At 39.4% G+C, this 12,330-nt stretch overlaps 1 protein-coding gene across 2 annotated transcripts; it reads right to left on the bottom strand.

The window, feature by feature from the left end:
* Positions 1-1,661: 1,661 nt before the first annotated feature.
* On the bottom strand, positions 1,662-11,519 carry mapk13 (mitogen-activated protein kinase 13). Of its 2 annotated transcripts, none has more exons than XM_048242219.1 (12): positions 11,067-11,519; positions 10,445-10,574; positions 10,091-10,149; positions 9,580-9,685; positions 9,176-9,205; positions 8,216-8,263; positions 8,000-8,114; positions 5,636-5,707; positions 3,684-3,763; positions 3,492-3,570; positions 2,180-2,353; positions 1,662-1,923 (listed from the first exon to the last, which is right to left on the bottom strand). In XM_048242219.1, the coding sequence occupies exons 1-12, from the start codon at positions 11,180-11,182 to the stop codon at positions 1,838-1,840; spliced, it is 1,095 nt and encodes a 364-aa protein (XP_048098176.1). In that variant the 5' UTR covers positions 11,183-11,519; the 3' UTR covers positions 1,662-1,837. The 2 variants fall into 2 exon arrangements, with proteins under 2 accessions (XP_048098176.1, XP_048098177.1); XM_048242220.1 differs by having other exon boundaries at positions 10,445-10,569; positions 11,067-11,210.
* Between the last annotated feature and the right edge of the window lie 811 nt (positions 11,520-12,330).

The raw sequence follows: 12,330 nt of genomic DNA on the forward strand, positions 1-12,330 counted from the left end.
GACTTTGACCAATCACAGTAAAGACAAGTGTTGCCTTTGGAGCAGTTTAGGTTGCGCGCCCTCAATTCTAGAACGAAGTGTCAGCCATTTTTATCGTTTACATGTACTTAACAAATTTCCACAACATTCACGAGTTCCTCTTGAGCAAGCAATTACATTACAGGCCATCCTAATTTACCACTAAAGCCCTCGTTAAATTCTGTAACGACGTACAGACGAAGGACAGGTCCAACAACAAATGACACGAACACCTACCTACTTTAGTGGTATGTTAACTGAAGAGTTAGCTAGCGTAGCGAAGTTACAGCTAGCGACAGGCACAAACCATCACGAGTTTCTCACTAGAAAGCTAGCACACCACTTGATAACGTATTATTTAGCCAGGCATATTTTGCTCTTGACTTATTAGCAGACTGCATTGCACCTGACATTGACAATCGTACAGCGAAACATAATATTATAACGCAAGCTGGGTTTGTTCACAGCGTTTAACGTTAGCAACAACTTAGTAAACCCATCTTAACTTACCTTGCGTGTCAACCACTGTTCGGCAACCGGGCGTAAACTCCTAGCAAGCACAACTACAGCTAGCTAACTAGCTAAAACCAATTTTGCGCTAGCTACCTTGCTGCGCCCGGTCCACAAAGCCGGCAATTTTTGGTGATAAAACGTCCTCTGTACCTCAGTCATCCATTATGCATTCGACCAAACGTTTTCTGTGGAAACATGAATCCCTAGATGTTTATTTTGACAGCTGTTAAACTGTATAACTGTCGTGGTTACTGAGCGTGAAATTCATGCTACTTGCTAACTCAAATGTAAGTTACTACCTTAGCAAGCTAGCTATGGCTACGGATAGAGAGCTTTCAGTCAAGATAGCCAGAACACGCCCCTTAGGAAGAGAAAAGCAACCTCTCGGGTAACGTTAACAGCTGTGCAGGCGAGGTGATCTTGTTAAAATTTTGGAACAAAACAGGTAAAATTATCAAGGCATACCTGTGTCACACACGGGTTGCTGCATATCTTATGCTGACTCTCCACAATGCCGTTCGTCTAGTGGCACATTTAGTTCGTGCAGCTCACAACTCGCCATACATTTCCATTAGTAACATGAGCCTACGCAGCTCACCCAACGTGAACTAACGACCCCAAAGAAACTGGACGGGGACCAAACCATTCCCATACTGACTTGTCGGTAGTCTACACACAGGGATGACCCAAGGCACACTCCTAATGTTTTACTGACGCAAACATTGTGTTATTGTCTTAATAGTCTATGGTTGTTGTACAATGCTGGTGTTCTGTAGGCTGTATGCAACAGTTTTAACCAACACAATTTCAAGAAAACTAGGGAGGTTATATTAGGCCTACAAATGTTTTCTTCTAGAGTCAGCTACAAAGGGAGTCAAGCAGCAGTCGGTGTCGTCCAATAGGTCTACCTCTATTTACGACCCAAGCCATGAAGTCTTTGTTATGCATGCACATTTGTTTCGCCCCACCAGGCAATTTGCATTTCAAATGTTAGCGCCTGTTTCCCAACTTTTGAAAGGATACCACAGGTAGTCTAACCTCTTCAGTGTGTTTTGTGCGCTTTTCATGATAACTGGTAAAACTACATAAATATCGGACAATCGATTTTTTAATCAACAAACACACAAGTATACAGTCACTGTATTTATTTAAAAAAAAATGCCCCCATTCCCCCCATAAACACAAAAACATGTAATACAATCTCAGTTTCAGACGAGATGCAGTATCTCAGAAGGCAATTAGATGTATTTCAATTAATTTGAGCTAAAATTTGTGTAGATTGCCATGTAGTGTAATATGTTTGAATTTAATGTGAAATGGTCAATGTATTTCGCCTCTTTGAGTCCCTTCTGGGGAAAGGCACAAAGCTCTTCACTTCCTTGAAAGATAAGTCTGAAAAAGGAAAAAAAACTCTTGTATAAGTAGTTTATTTGGGAAGTTACCAGTATAGCTACTTTGGGAAACTTACCAGTATACGTCTAAGCAAAATATTAAGCTACACAAACATGTAGACTGTGATAATCAGAGTCGAGTGACAAGTGAGAAGAATAATCAGATAGATAAGAAAAAGAGTAAACATATTCTACCATTCAGAAATCAGTAAAAAAAAGAAAAACAAACGTTTAGATGGAAAAAAACAAACACTTACGCCTCCACTCCTCTAGGGGCAGTGTTGCATTGTCATGGCTGTCATCATATGGCAGTGGTACAGGGCAGTCCTCTGGATCCCGCAGGCCATCAAAATATGGGTGTTTTAGGGCCTCATCAGCAGTGATACGGGCTTCTGAATCCAGCACCAGCATCTTTTCCAGTAGATCAACAGCTATGATAAATTCATGACATAAGATATAATATAAACATGTATACTTTCAATTACATAAACTCCTGAGGGTTAGAGTTAAACTTTCCAGACTGCATTTGAAATCAACACCAACTGCAAGGCTGTATACCAATTAAGGTTTTGAAGCAGCTAGAGCCTGTTGTTAACTGTGTAAAAGGTTATCACTGTGGTCACATATACTTTAAAACCTATTACCTAAACACTGATGCATAGTAGTCAGCATGACCTGAGCATGGTTTGCTGTGTCATTACACCAAATTGTAGCTATTCTCGAAATTGCAGTACGTAATTTCCTGTAGACATAAAGCACAGTCTATGGGCTGCACTTGGTGAAAAACAAAACCATGTGGTTACAGTCTGAAGTTGACGACAGCTGGATTGAGTGAGTGAGTGCCCTTACAAATTACCAGCTGGCTCATACAGAAATTACCTGACTGGATGGCCGAATTTTCGTTGTCATATTTTAATTCACTTCAGTGGTACAATTAATTTGTTTTCATTGAGTTGATCCAAACCAGAAGCTGCAATGTCGAAAATACTGGACAATATCTCTAGCAGTTAACCCAGAGAGGACTAACATTCATGATGTAGGGAATCATTCATAATGAGATTTGACCTTGATAACTGGCCTATTTTAAGGTTATCCAAGAAAATTCTGCTGAAATAAATGCAGGTCTCTGTGTGTTGTTGCTACTGAGTTTGTGTGCTAATGTAAAAATACACTTCCCTTATCAAGGGAGTTCTGTTAAAAAGCTGAGAATTTTTAGGTTTGGCAACTTAAACAAAGACATATAATAAAATATTGGGATTTGATGCAAATTAACATTTCTAATTCTAATTCGAATGATCAAAAATCAAGATAAAGGGTTGTCAAGCAAGTAGGCTTTCCCTCATATACATAATATACAACTCGGAATGAAATGTCTGAAATATGGCTATATCTCACCCATGGCTGCTGTGTAAATCATTAAGATAATTGCAATACTGAGAGGTCACTGTTTTAATAAATAATGCTTTCCAACAGTTTTTTTTTGTTGGGGGAAACATTTGTTTTCCTCAGACATATATGTCACCACTGCCATGCCCTGTACATCACACTTCATGAGAGATATCTACTCACCCTTTGGACTGGCCCTAGGACACAATGCATGGAAGTCTTTTCGAGGGAAATGTGGGAGAGAGGCAATGTAAGTTTTTGCCTGTTGAACAAACACCAAAAATCAATAGCAAACCCAACTGTCATTATAATAAACATAAGACCCAGGAAGTCATCAGAAAAGCAATAGCATTAACTGTTGAAAAATAGCCGTACCTCCTGACTGTCCAATTTCATAATGAAATCTGGTCCAGGTACACCTGTTACTTTCATAATCTGGGTAAGCTGATCCATATCTGAACAGGAGAAGTTAAGGATTACATGGAAAACAAAAAAGTAACAAGGCATATAACAAGTGACATGCAACAAACTAATGAATAAACTAGTACAGTGTCATTTGCAGACAATTCAAACAATTCAACAACATTCACTTTTCTCGTGCAGTTTGCATTACATTTTTTTTGTTAAATGTGATAGAGGTTTGATGTCAATTAAAAACAATAAATCAAACATATACTGCTGCAATACGTCATTATACTCAGCTACAGTAGCTTAAGAAGCTCTTTAATGAAGGTTGATGTGCAGATTGGGGCGAATTCTCCCATGTGCGTAAGGGTGCGTAAGTAAAAGAAAACACGTAACCAAGCACTTTTTAGCCTGCGCGAATTCTCCCCTTCACTTAAATCTGTCATTTACGCACGATGGAGGGAGTTATGCGTTTTGGGAGGAGCAACCCCAAACCCCAAAAATAAACGCCCCATCTGGGCGTTTCTTATGTATACAACTCTTGCGTGCATTCTGCCACTGGCTTAAGCACCTTTTCAGCTACGCGCTCCCGAGGGCTGTATTAAGGTCGAGCGCCACTACAAGGTGAAACAGTATATTGCTCGATGTCGGCAGTAGGCCTAGTTTTAAATACATGTAGGTTACACAGAACTTTACAAATTAACATTACAGTATCACATTTGGTGCTTAATATGCTGATACGGCTTCATGTTTACTTACTACTTCATTCGAATCTGTCCATTTCTTTCCAACCTGGACGAAGTCATCCATACATTTGCACAGACGTCTGCACTATTGCAGAGCAGCATAGTTTGTATTCTCCTGTCTCTTGATTCGTTTGTAATGGAGGCTGGTATTGTTATGCCAGTCTCTCTAGTGTATTCAAAACTACAGGTGTCAGTCTACAGCTTCGTTAGCATAGATAAATTGATATTATGAGAAGCAGCTGCCATTGAAACTTTCTTTCTCAACAGTGAGTTTATAAATTATGAATCTACACACCTCAAGCATGTCTTGACTCTTTATAAACAAACCTCAAAGCAAAAGTAAAATTTCGTTAAGTCAATTCTTTGTTAGGCTATATGATGACACACCATTTTACTGTAGGCCGTTCGCTATTCAATTCACCATGGTTACGTTTTCAAAATCAAAGACTGGTTTGTGTTCTTTCTGGATTAAAATGTCATTCAGAAGGCCAATGAAAAAGTCCACGTTCCACGTTTTCATATCAACTTAAATTAACGAGGTGGTGGATCAGTCTGGTTCTTTTTTAAATAAATCACGCCTCTTTCATAAGGCCACCTTGTTTTCGAACTTGCAAGCTGTGGGTTTGACAGAAACGGCAATGGGAGAATGCGCGTAACTGAAAAGTGCGTAACTGAAGCGTGTAAAAATGGGAGAATTTGCCCCTTAGTGCAGACCCACTCGTGTGTCAAACTTTTACAGTAGACAGGACGTGAAGTGTAAAACTACTCACTGACACATCTCAACTGTATACCTACATGACATGATAAAGAAGACCTTCCACTCAGGATAACCAATATGGTCATGTTTGTATCTCAAAGTATGCAAAATAGAGACTATATTCAAAGTTTGGAATATGCCATATGTGCATTCAGTCTCAGCTGTTAAATATTTAACATCTGAGACTGAATGCACATAGTAATGGCATATTTCCACACTTTGTTTATACTCTATGGGAAAACAAACCATGGTATCTTTGAAATTCGTTGATTCATAGGTTTTTCTCAAACTGAATGTAAATGTGACAGGTAATGAGGAGACTTGCATGAAAAGTTGTTTTGCATTCACGCTTTGTGATTCATGGTAGGTTAGAACTCATAATAAGGCCCTGGGAGACTGAAAAGGGCATAAGAGGATACAGTCTTTTCCTTTGAAGAGCGTCTTCCCGTTAATCATCTCTGCCATGATGCAACCAACAGACCAAATATCCACTATGATAGAGAGATGCATACAAATCCAGTTCAACACAACATTCTTCCATTTACAACTATGGTAACAGGCAATTTGAATAACCAAATATTCATCCTAATTTCCTGTATTAATATTTCCTCAGTGCTTGATGAGATGACTAAAACCTTGAAGAGAGCGTTACCAAAAGCATCCAAAAACAATTACAGAATTAAGTCTAAATGACTTGTTTAGATGATAAATACATTGTATATTAAGAGTTAAATACATTTTAATGTTTAATAAGGACAAAGAAAAAATGCCCATATTGGTCTAAATGAACCTTTAGCATGAAACAGAGCTGAGGTTCTTGAAGTGCTATTGTTCAGTATTAGCAACAGTTAAGTCATTTTTAAAAGCAGGGCTCCAAACTCCAACGAAATGGTCGCAATTTACGACTAAAATTTGAGACAATGCAAGTACATTTTATATCTACTCGTGCATGTGCGATCTGTAAATATGCCAACTTTTTTTACCTTCAGAAACATTCTTGCTATGACTGATTTCCATTAGTTGGTTTCCGTAGAGCCATTTCATTGTAGTTCCCAAAATATTTGTTTTTCCGGTGAATGTGAAAATAGAAAGTAAACGGGTACTAACTTTGAAATCATTGGTCCAGCCTTACTAGTCACACTGATCAGAGATTTAAACGTTACTTCTTACTTTACAAACTGACAATAAACAGCATCAACAGTCCGGAAACAATGTATGTGGGTCTACCTTTGCTGTAAATACATTTCTGCATTTTTCCAACTGCATTTTTTTTTATGTTTGCAGGTTTTGCTGCTACAGTTTATCCTAATAAGTTTCGGTTTCGTCTTCCCCTCTCGTTGCTGATTTGCCTGACATTTTTCTTGTTTGAGGGAAACAGTTAAGAACTATGGTGTTCCAGACTAGATCTCTGAAAGAAAATCTAGGTGGGTGGGGCCAGGCTAAGTAAAAGTAGCTGAATTTTTTCAAACGTAGCCTAAGGGCCGTAGCATAAGGGCCTCTGGTGTAGCCAGTTCTATTAGTGCAGTGGTTCTCAAACGTTTTCTGTCATTCCTCACGTTTTCGCATTTTGGTTCTACTTTACATTTCCCATCTCAGTCCACTGGATCAGATGTTATTTTAATTCTGTCGGTCTGTTTATGACTCCTATCCTATGTGTGTGGCTATTTTGTCTTGATTTCATTTTCCTTGTCAAAAAAGAAAGACATTAAAATAGGCACAAAAAAATCTAAATTCCTCCTTTTCATCGCACCCCACCTGTCATGTCCCTATTCCCTATGGGCCGCCCCACACTTTGAGAACCACTGTATTAGTGGAAGCTAATTTGTTGCCGCAGACGCAATGCGAACGGATCACTTGCGCCCGGGATAGCCTCCCTGTGTGAGCACAGATACCATAGATGATTCTGAAATGTGATGTGAGCCTGGCGAGTAGAGATGCCTAGGGATGCATAGGGATGTCACAGGTGGGCTAGTTGAAACTTTCAAATTCTGTTAGAATAAGACGCTGAGATGAGTGAAGCAATGTAGCATAGGCTGTTTTCTTCTATTGGTGTTAAAGTTAGTGATATTAGACAGAAATATAGACATAACGAGTTCATTTGATGAAGAATGTGTAGTTTGAACCATTTAGATCGGCAAAAGGTGAAGCAAATAAGCAGACTTTATTAGTGTAGCAAAGGCTAATATGAATGACTAAACAGTTGAATTAATTGCTCCTAAACTGGGCTGTCGCGTTCTGTCACATTCAGAGACAAAAGCAGTGATGATTGACATCATGATGCTGCCTTTAAGAAACATTCAGTGGCCTGATTTCAAGTAGCCTAGTTTATGCCTACAAGATACAGTAACATGTAATGTGAACACTGTTCACACAACTTTATCGGTTGGTTAAACAAACTAACTAGCACAATGCCACAATCTGTAAGTAGCCTAGGCTGAAAGGTTAAAATATTTCAAAATTTTACAAATTAAAGCCTAGTCTATTTTATATAATAATGTTAATGTCTGAAATAATGTGTGTCTCAAGCAAGTTCATTTATTACCTGGTTTAGTCTAATTCTAATAGATTACTATGAAGTGTCCATTAGGCCTATGAAATCTTCAGAAAATTAATGTCTGATAACTTCTAAAATGTTCAGGTAGGGGCTACCATAGACATAGGGCTACTGTGCTCCTAGTAAAAAAAAGTCAGTTTGGAGCCCTAAAAAGGATAAAAAAAAACCTTCCCGGCAATGCTAAGACTGATGTATTTGTAAGCTAGTCAATAATAGTAAGTTGTCTTGCCAGTCTGGGTGTAGTGCATCCAATTTAGAATGACCTCAGGGGCGCGGTACCAGCGTGTCACAACATAGCCCGTCATCTCTGGCTCTGCATGCCGGGCCAAGCCAAAATCCAGAATCTGCATAGACATCGGTTAAAACCATACACATCATTTAACACGGTTTAAAACAGGTATGCTACTAGAAGGTAAAAAGAAATATGTAAAGGAGAACTGCATACCTTGAGTTCACAATCTTGATTTACAGCCAAATTACCAGGTTTGAGGTCCTAGGCAAGAGTAGTGTCAAAAAGGTAAGATGGTGATTACTTGACATTTGGTGACAAGTAGCCTACCTTCTAGGAATTATGTACGTCAAGTCCAAATATGCAGACTGCACTGTTTATAACCTTCTAGTGGAGGCCTGGAGCCGGTCTTGATATTATGGAACATTACATTCAGACACAGTTTTTAAAAGTAATAATTCAACGCCATGCCATTAAATTGAACTGTTTGGCCTGTTAGTTATGACAGTTGAGTGTACTGTATTATGATGATGATGTATGATTAAATACTCATCATGCATACATACAACTTGTCAATAGTCGCTGCATGTTGATGACAGAGCTCCCTGAGAATTGAAGTCCTTAAATGGTCTCGAACAGAGTGTGAAGCTTTCAAACACGTAATGTATAATGAATCCATCAACAAAGTAGAGCAGGCCAAGCAATTCCAAACTTGTACAGACAGACATCATCCTCTTTGCCAATGAGTAGGCTATTACCAGTCAAAATGCATTATAAATTTGTTTCCAACCAAATGACGATACTGAGATAAGAGTTTGAAAATTAAGGTTAGTGTTTTAATCAAAGGCTATGGATGCTATCCAGAAAACAGTTTCAGTACAACACATTCCTATCTCGCCTGCCAGGCATTGGCTGTGTGCCAGTTTACAACCAAAAAAAAAAGAAAAACGTTTCATTAGGTTTATGGTGCTGTCGCCTTTGTTAAGCCTTGCAAACACTTTAAGGAGGCGGAACATTGGGCTTTCACATTTCTAAACACATTCTTCGTCCATATTTTCCCAAGACAGATTAGCTGTCTCTAGAGGAAAAAAGCATTGATTCAGTTTAAATGACAAATAAATAAATAAAGGATTGTCATGGACAGGTGCATTTTAAGGAGTTGTCAGTCTCACTTACCCTGTGAATGATGCCTGCACTGTGTATGTACTGTGGGGGACAGACATGGAGAATTACATAAGATGCCGCACATGAACTTCTTTACATTTCGCAAGTAAATCTAACTTCTGGGAAATGAGCCTTTGTAATATGTTAACCTAACAGCCCAATACGGTTAGCAGTGTAGCTTGCAAGCTTTGAGAAGCTTTAAAATAGTGTTTGAACAGTTTATTTTGCTCAGGTTTGTCTACTGGGCCTAAAATAACCAAAAACAACTACATAAATTCACACTGCATATACAACAGGTTTAACTCACTTTTCAGACTCCTGTAGGAACATATGTTTAACCTTTGTCAATGCCCATGACAATACATACAGTACCAACTCATGCCATTTTCACAAACACAACAGAGATTCAGCCAAACCTTAAGTCCACAAAGCATCTGATACACAAGGAACTGGATACGGTCCTCTGATAGAAGTCCTCGCACTTTAGACAGGTCTGTGAACATGTATGGCATCACCAGATAGCTGTAACAAACATCAAGGATTGGGAATTCAATTTGATGTCTGTACACATTTATGGACTATAAAATATGGTCTCTCAGCCTCACACTGTGCAGAATTAGAGTTCACACCTGTGCAGAACAGGAGATATTATTGCCGTGCCAAACTAACGTGGTGATGCTGGTTCAGAAACGGCCATAGGCCTACTGACCACTAAAGAAATATTTGTTACACTTGTATCCTTACGCTTACATCCTGATGTACATGTAGGTCTTACCTGGTGTTATTAATTAATAGACTAATCCATCCATAACTCTGTCCATGCATGCCTGTATTTGAACTAACTCCAGTAGGTTAGTGTTAACAAACTTATCAGGTCACTTGTACAGTGTAAGCTGGAATAGAACTGTAAAACGAGGCGTGACTCACAAGTCATGGAAGTCCTCCAGACACGTTGCAGGTGAGAACACATCCAGTAGCCCTATCACCTGAAAGCGTATGAGAAATCAGAGCATGAGATGGACAGGAAAGGCAACAATTACATAACTCAGTTTTTAGAGCAGTGCCCCTTGGAAACGACTGGCTTGTCTGAAATACAACATTCCACAAAATGACTATGGGCTACCACAGAATAGCAGACAATTAGACATTGTTGTGTGATATAAACTAGCATGACATCTGACATCTTAACTAGCAAGAAATGCTGCCATACAGTGTCTGGCCTAGAGGGGATGGGAGTTACATGAGGAGAAATAGGACAAGCGTGTATAGGCCTATACTTACATTTTCATGCTTCATGTGTTTTAGTAGCCTCAGCTCCCGATACGCTCGTTTAGCGAATATCTCTGACTGGAACGGACGGTGCAGCTTCTTGATGGCCACTTTCTCTTTAGTCTTGTCGTTCAATGCTGAGCTGAGATAGGAGCAGAAAGCAAGACTAGTTCTAGGATACACTCCGTTGCATTCTAGGCTACAACAGAGCACAGATTTATGCTCACTACTTGACCAGGACGTAATTACACTGTCTCAATGACAGCTGGTGCGTAAAATATAGACCAACGAGACAACAATATCAAGAATGAAGATATCTGTGTTATCTGTTCACGGAGGCATAGCTGAATATTTAACATAGGCGAGGGGCAAAAGTTTCATATTGGAATTGCGAAAGAATATGAAATGCAACAGTTGTTTCAACTACGGCGAAACAAATAGTCAGATAAAAGGGTTCTTGTTCCAACACTATGCAACGCCCAGTCTTGCGTTACTGACCTTACAATTGGTCTTATTTCAGGAGGTAAATAGGCCACTGCTGGCAAACACTGCGTCTCCCAAAGTTACAGTGCTCAAAATGACGACTCCATAACTGAAAACCAATAGCTCAACAACAGAGGTGGGGACAACTCACCAGACAGAGCCATACGCTCCTGTTCCGATCTGTTTCAGAGATTTGTATTTGTCCGGAACTTCCCATACTGTACTGTTGATTTCTTGACTGACGAAGTGCGGTGGTAGTGGCTCCATTTGTTATGGAGAAAGAAACGGCATAGGAGCCGTCTGGGAAAAACGTAGGCTGCTCAAGTGAAGAAATCGTTCGAAACGGATGGCACGAATGTAACACCTCCCACGCGGCAGCTCTGCATTCGTTTCAGTTTGGATGCTTGGAAGGTCTCAACTGGAAGTCTCAGTTTATCATGCACACATTTGCGTTCAAGATTTAGTCTAGTTCTTCCAACCGAAGAGGCCCATGGGTACACATAAAAATTAGTACCAGATATGGTAGATAATACATTATTATTGGTCCACAGACATCCCTGATGAGCCACTTATCGCATAGAAGCCACGATGATTCACCCGTCCTCCCACTCGCATGCTTTTTTTAATCTACTGTGTAGGTTTTCACAAGCGCTATTTCCGCTCACACCTTCTGCCTGTAGATTCTTAAACAGCATTTTAAATATTATTTATCTGGGTAAAAACCTGTTGATTGATAAACAGATCACAGAGGATGTTTTTCAGAAATACTGCGCAATGTGTGATGATTTAGCGATAGGCTAGTTGGTCCAAATTGTTGGGTAGCTTTTAACTGAAGTTGCGCAGCATTCGAAAAGCAGCACGCATCACACAGCACTGGTACAAGTTGGTTGATGAGATAGAGTAGATAGCACCTTGTCTACACCCTTCAAGGTTATAGAGGTGACACTTCCATTACCTGATAATGATAACTCACGCTAATACACCAAATGCGGATTATTACAATCAACAGCAGAGGCTGTAGGCCTAGAAAGGATTGTTGAAAGACAAAGCTAAACTATCACGTTCTAATCAACCTACAGTTAGGTCTACGTAGGTCTATGTAGGCCTGCATTATGATATTAGGCTACTAATATTAGCAAACATTTCGCCTCTGAAAATATGCATGTTGCGTGCACATTGACCACTAGATGGTGATGAATGAGTATACGATTTTCTGCAGGTTCCACATGTGCCAGTTGGGTTATTCACTTACACTTTTTTCAGTACAGGACCTATCCCACAAACATTATTGACATAAATGAGCAATAACTGTGTAGTAGCATATACTTCTGAAAGACCCTAGGATTTTCTTTTAGCTACTTTAATTGAGAAATTGCCAGATAAATGTGGTGTCAGTTCAAATAATTACCATGTAA

The sequence above is a fragment of the Alosa alosa genome, chromosome 4, assembly GCF_017589495.1.
Source record: "Alosa alosa isolate M-15738 ecotype Scorff River chromosome 4, AALO_Geno_1.1, whole genome shotgun sequence".
In the NCBI taxonomy this organism is placed as follows: domain Eukaryota; kingdom Metazoa; phylum Chordata; class Actinopteri; order Clupeiformes; family Clupeidae; genus Alosa; species Alosa alosa.

What these genes read in the sequence shown, in the direction of transcription:
- mapk13 (XM_048242219.1), bottom strand. Translation starts at nt 11,182, where the DNA reads ATGGAGCCACTACCACCGCACTTCGTCAGTCAAGAAATCAACAGTACA. An exon ending in TCCTAGGGCCAGTCCAAAGG is followed by an intron (nt 2,354 to 3,491) that starts GTGAGTAGATAT and finishes AATTTATCATAG; the next exon opens with CTGTTGATCTACTGGAAAAG. An exon ending in GCCCCTAGAGGAGTGGAGGC is followed by an intron (nt 1,924 to 2,179) that starts GTAAGTGTTTGT and finishes TTCCTTTTTCAG; the next exon opens with ACTTATCTTTCAAGGAAGTG.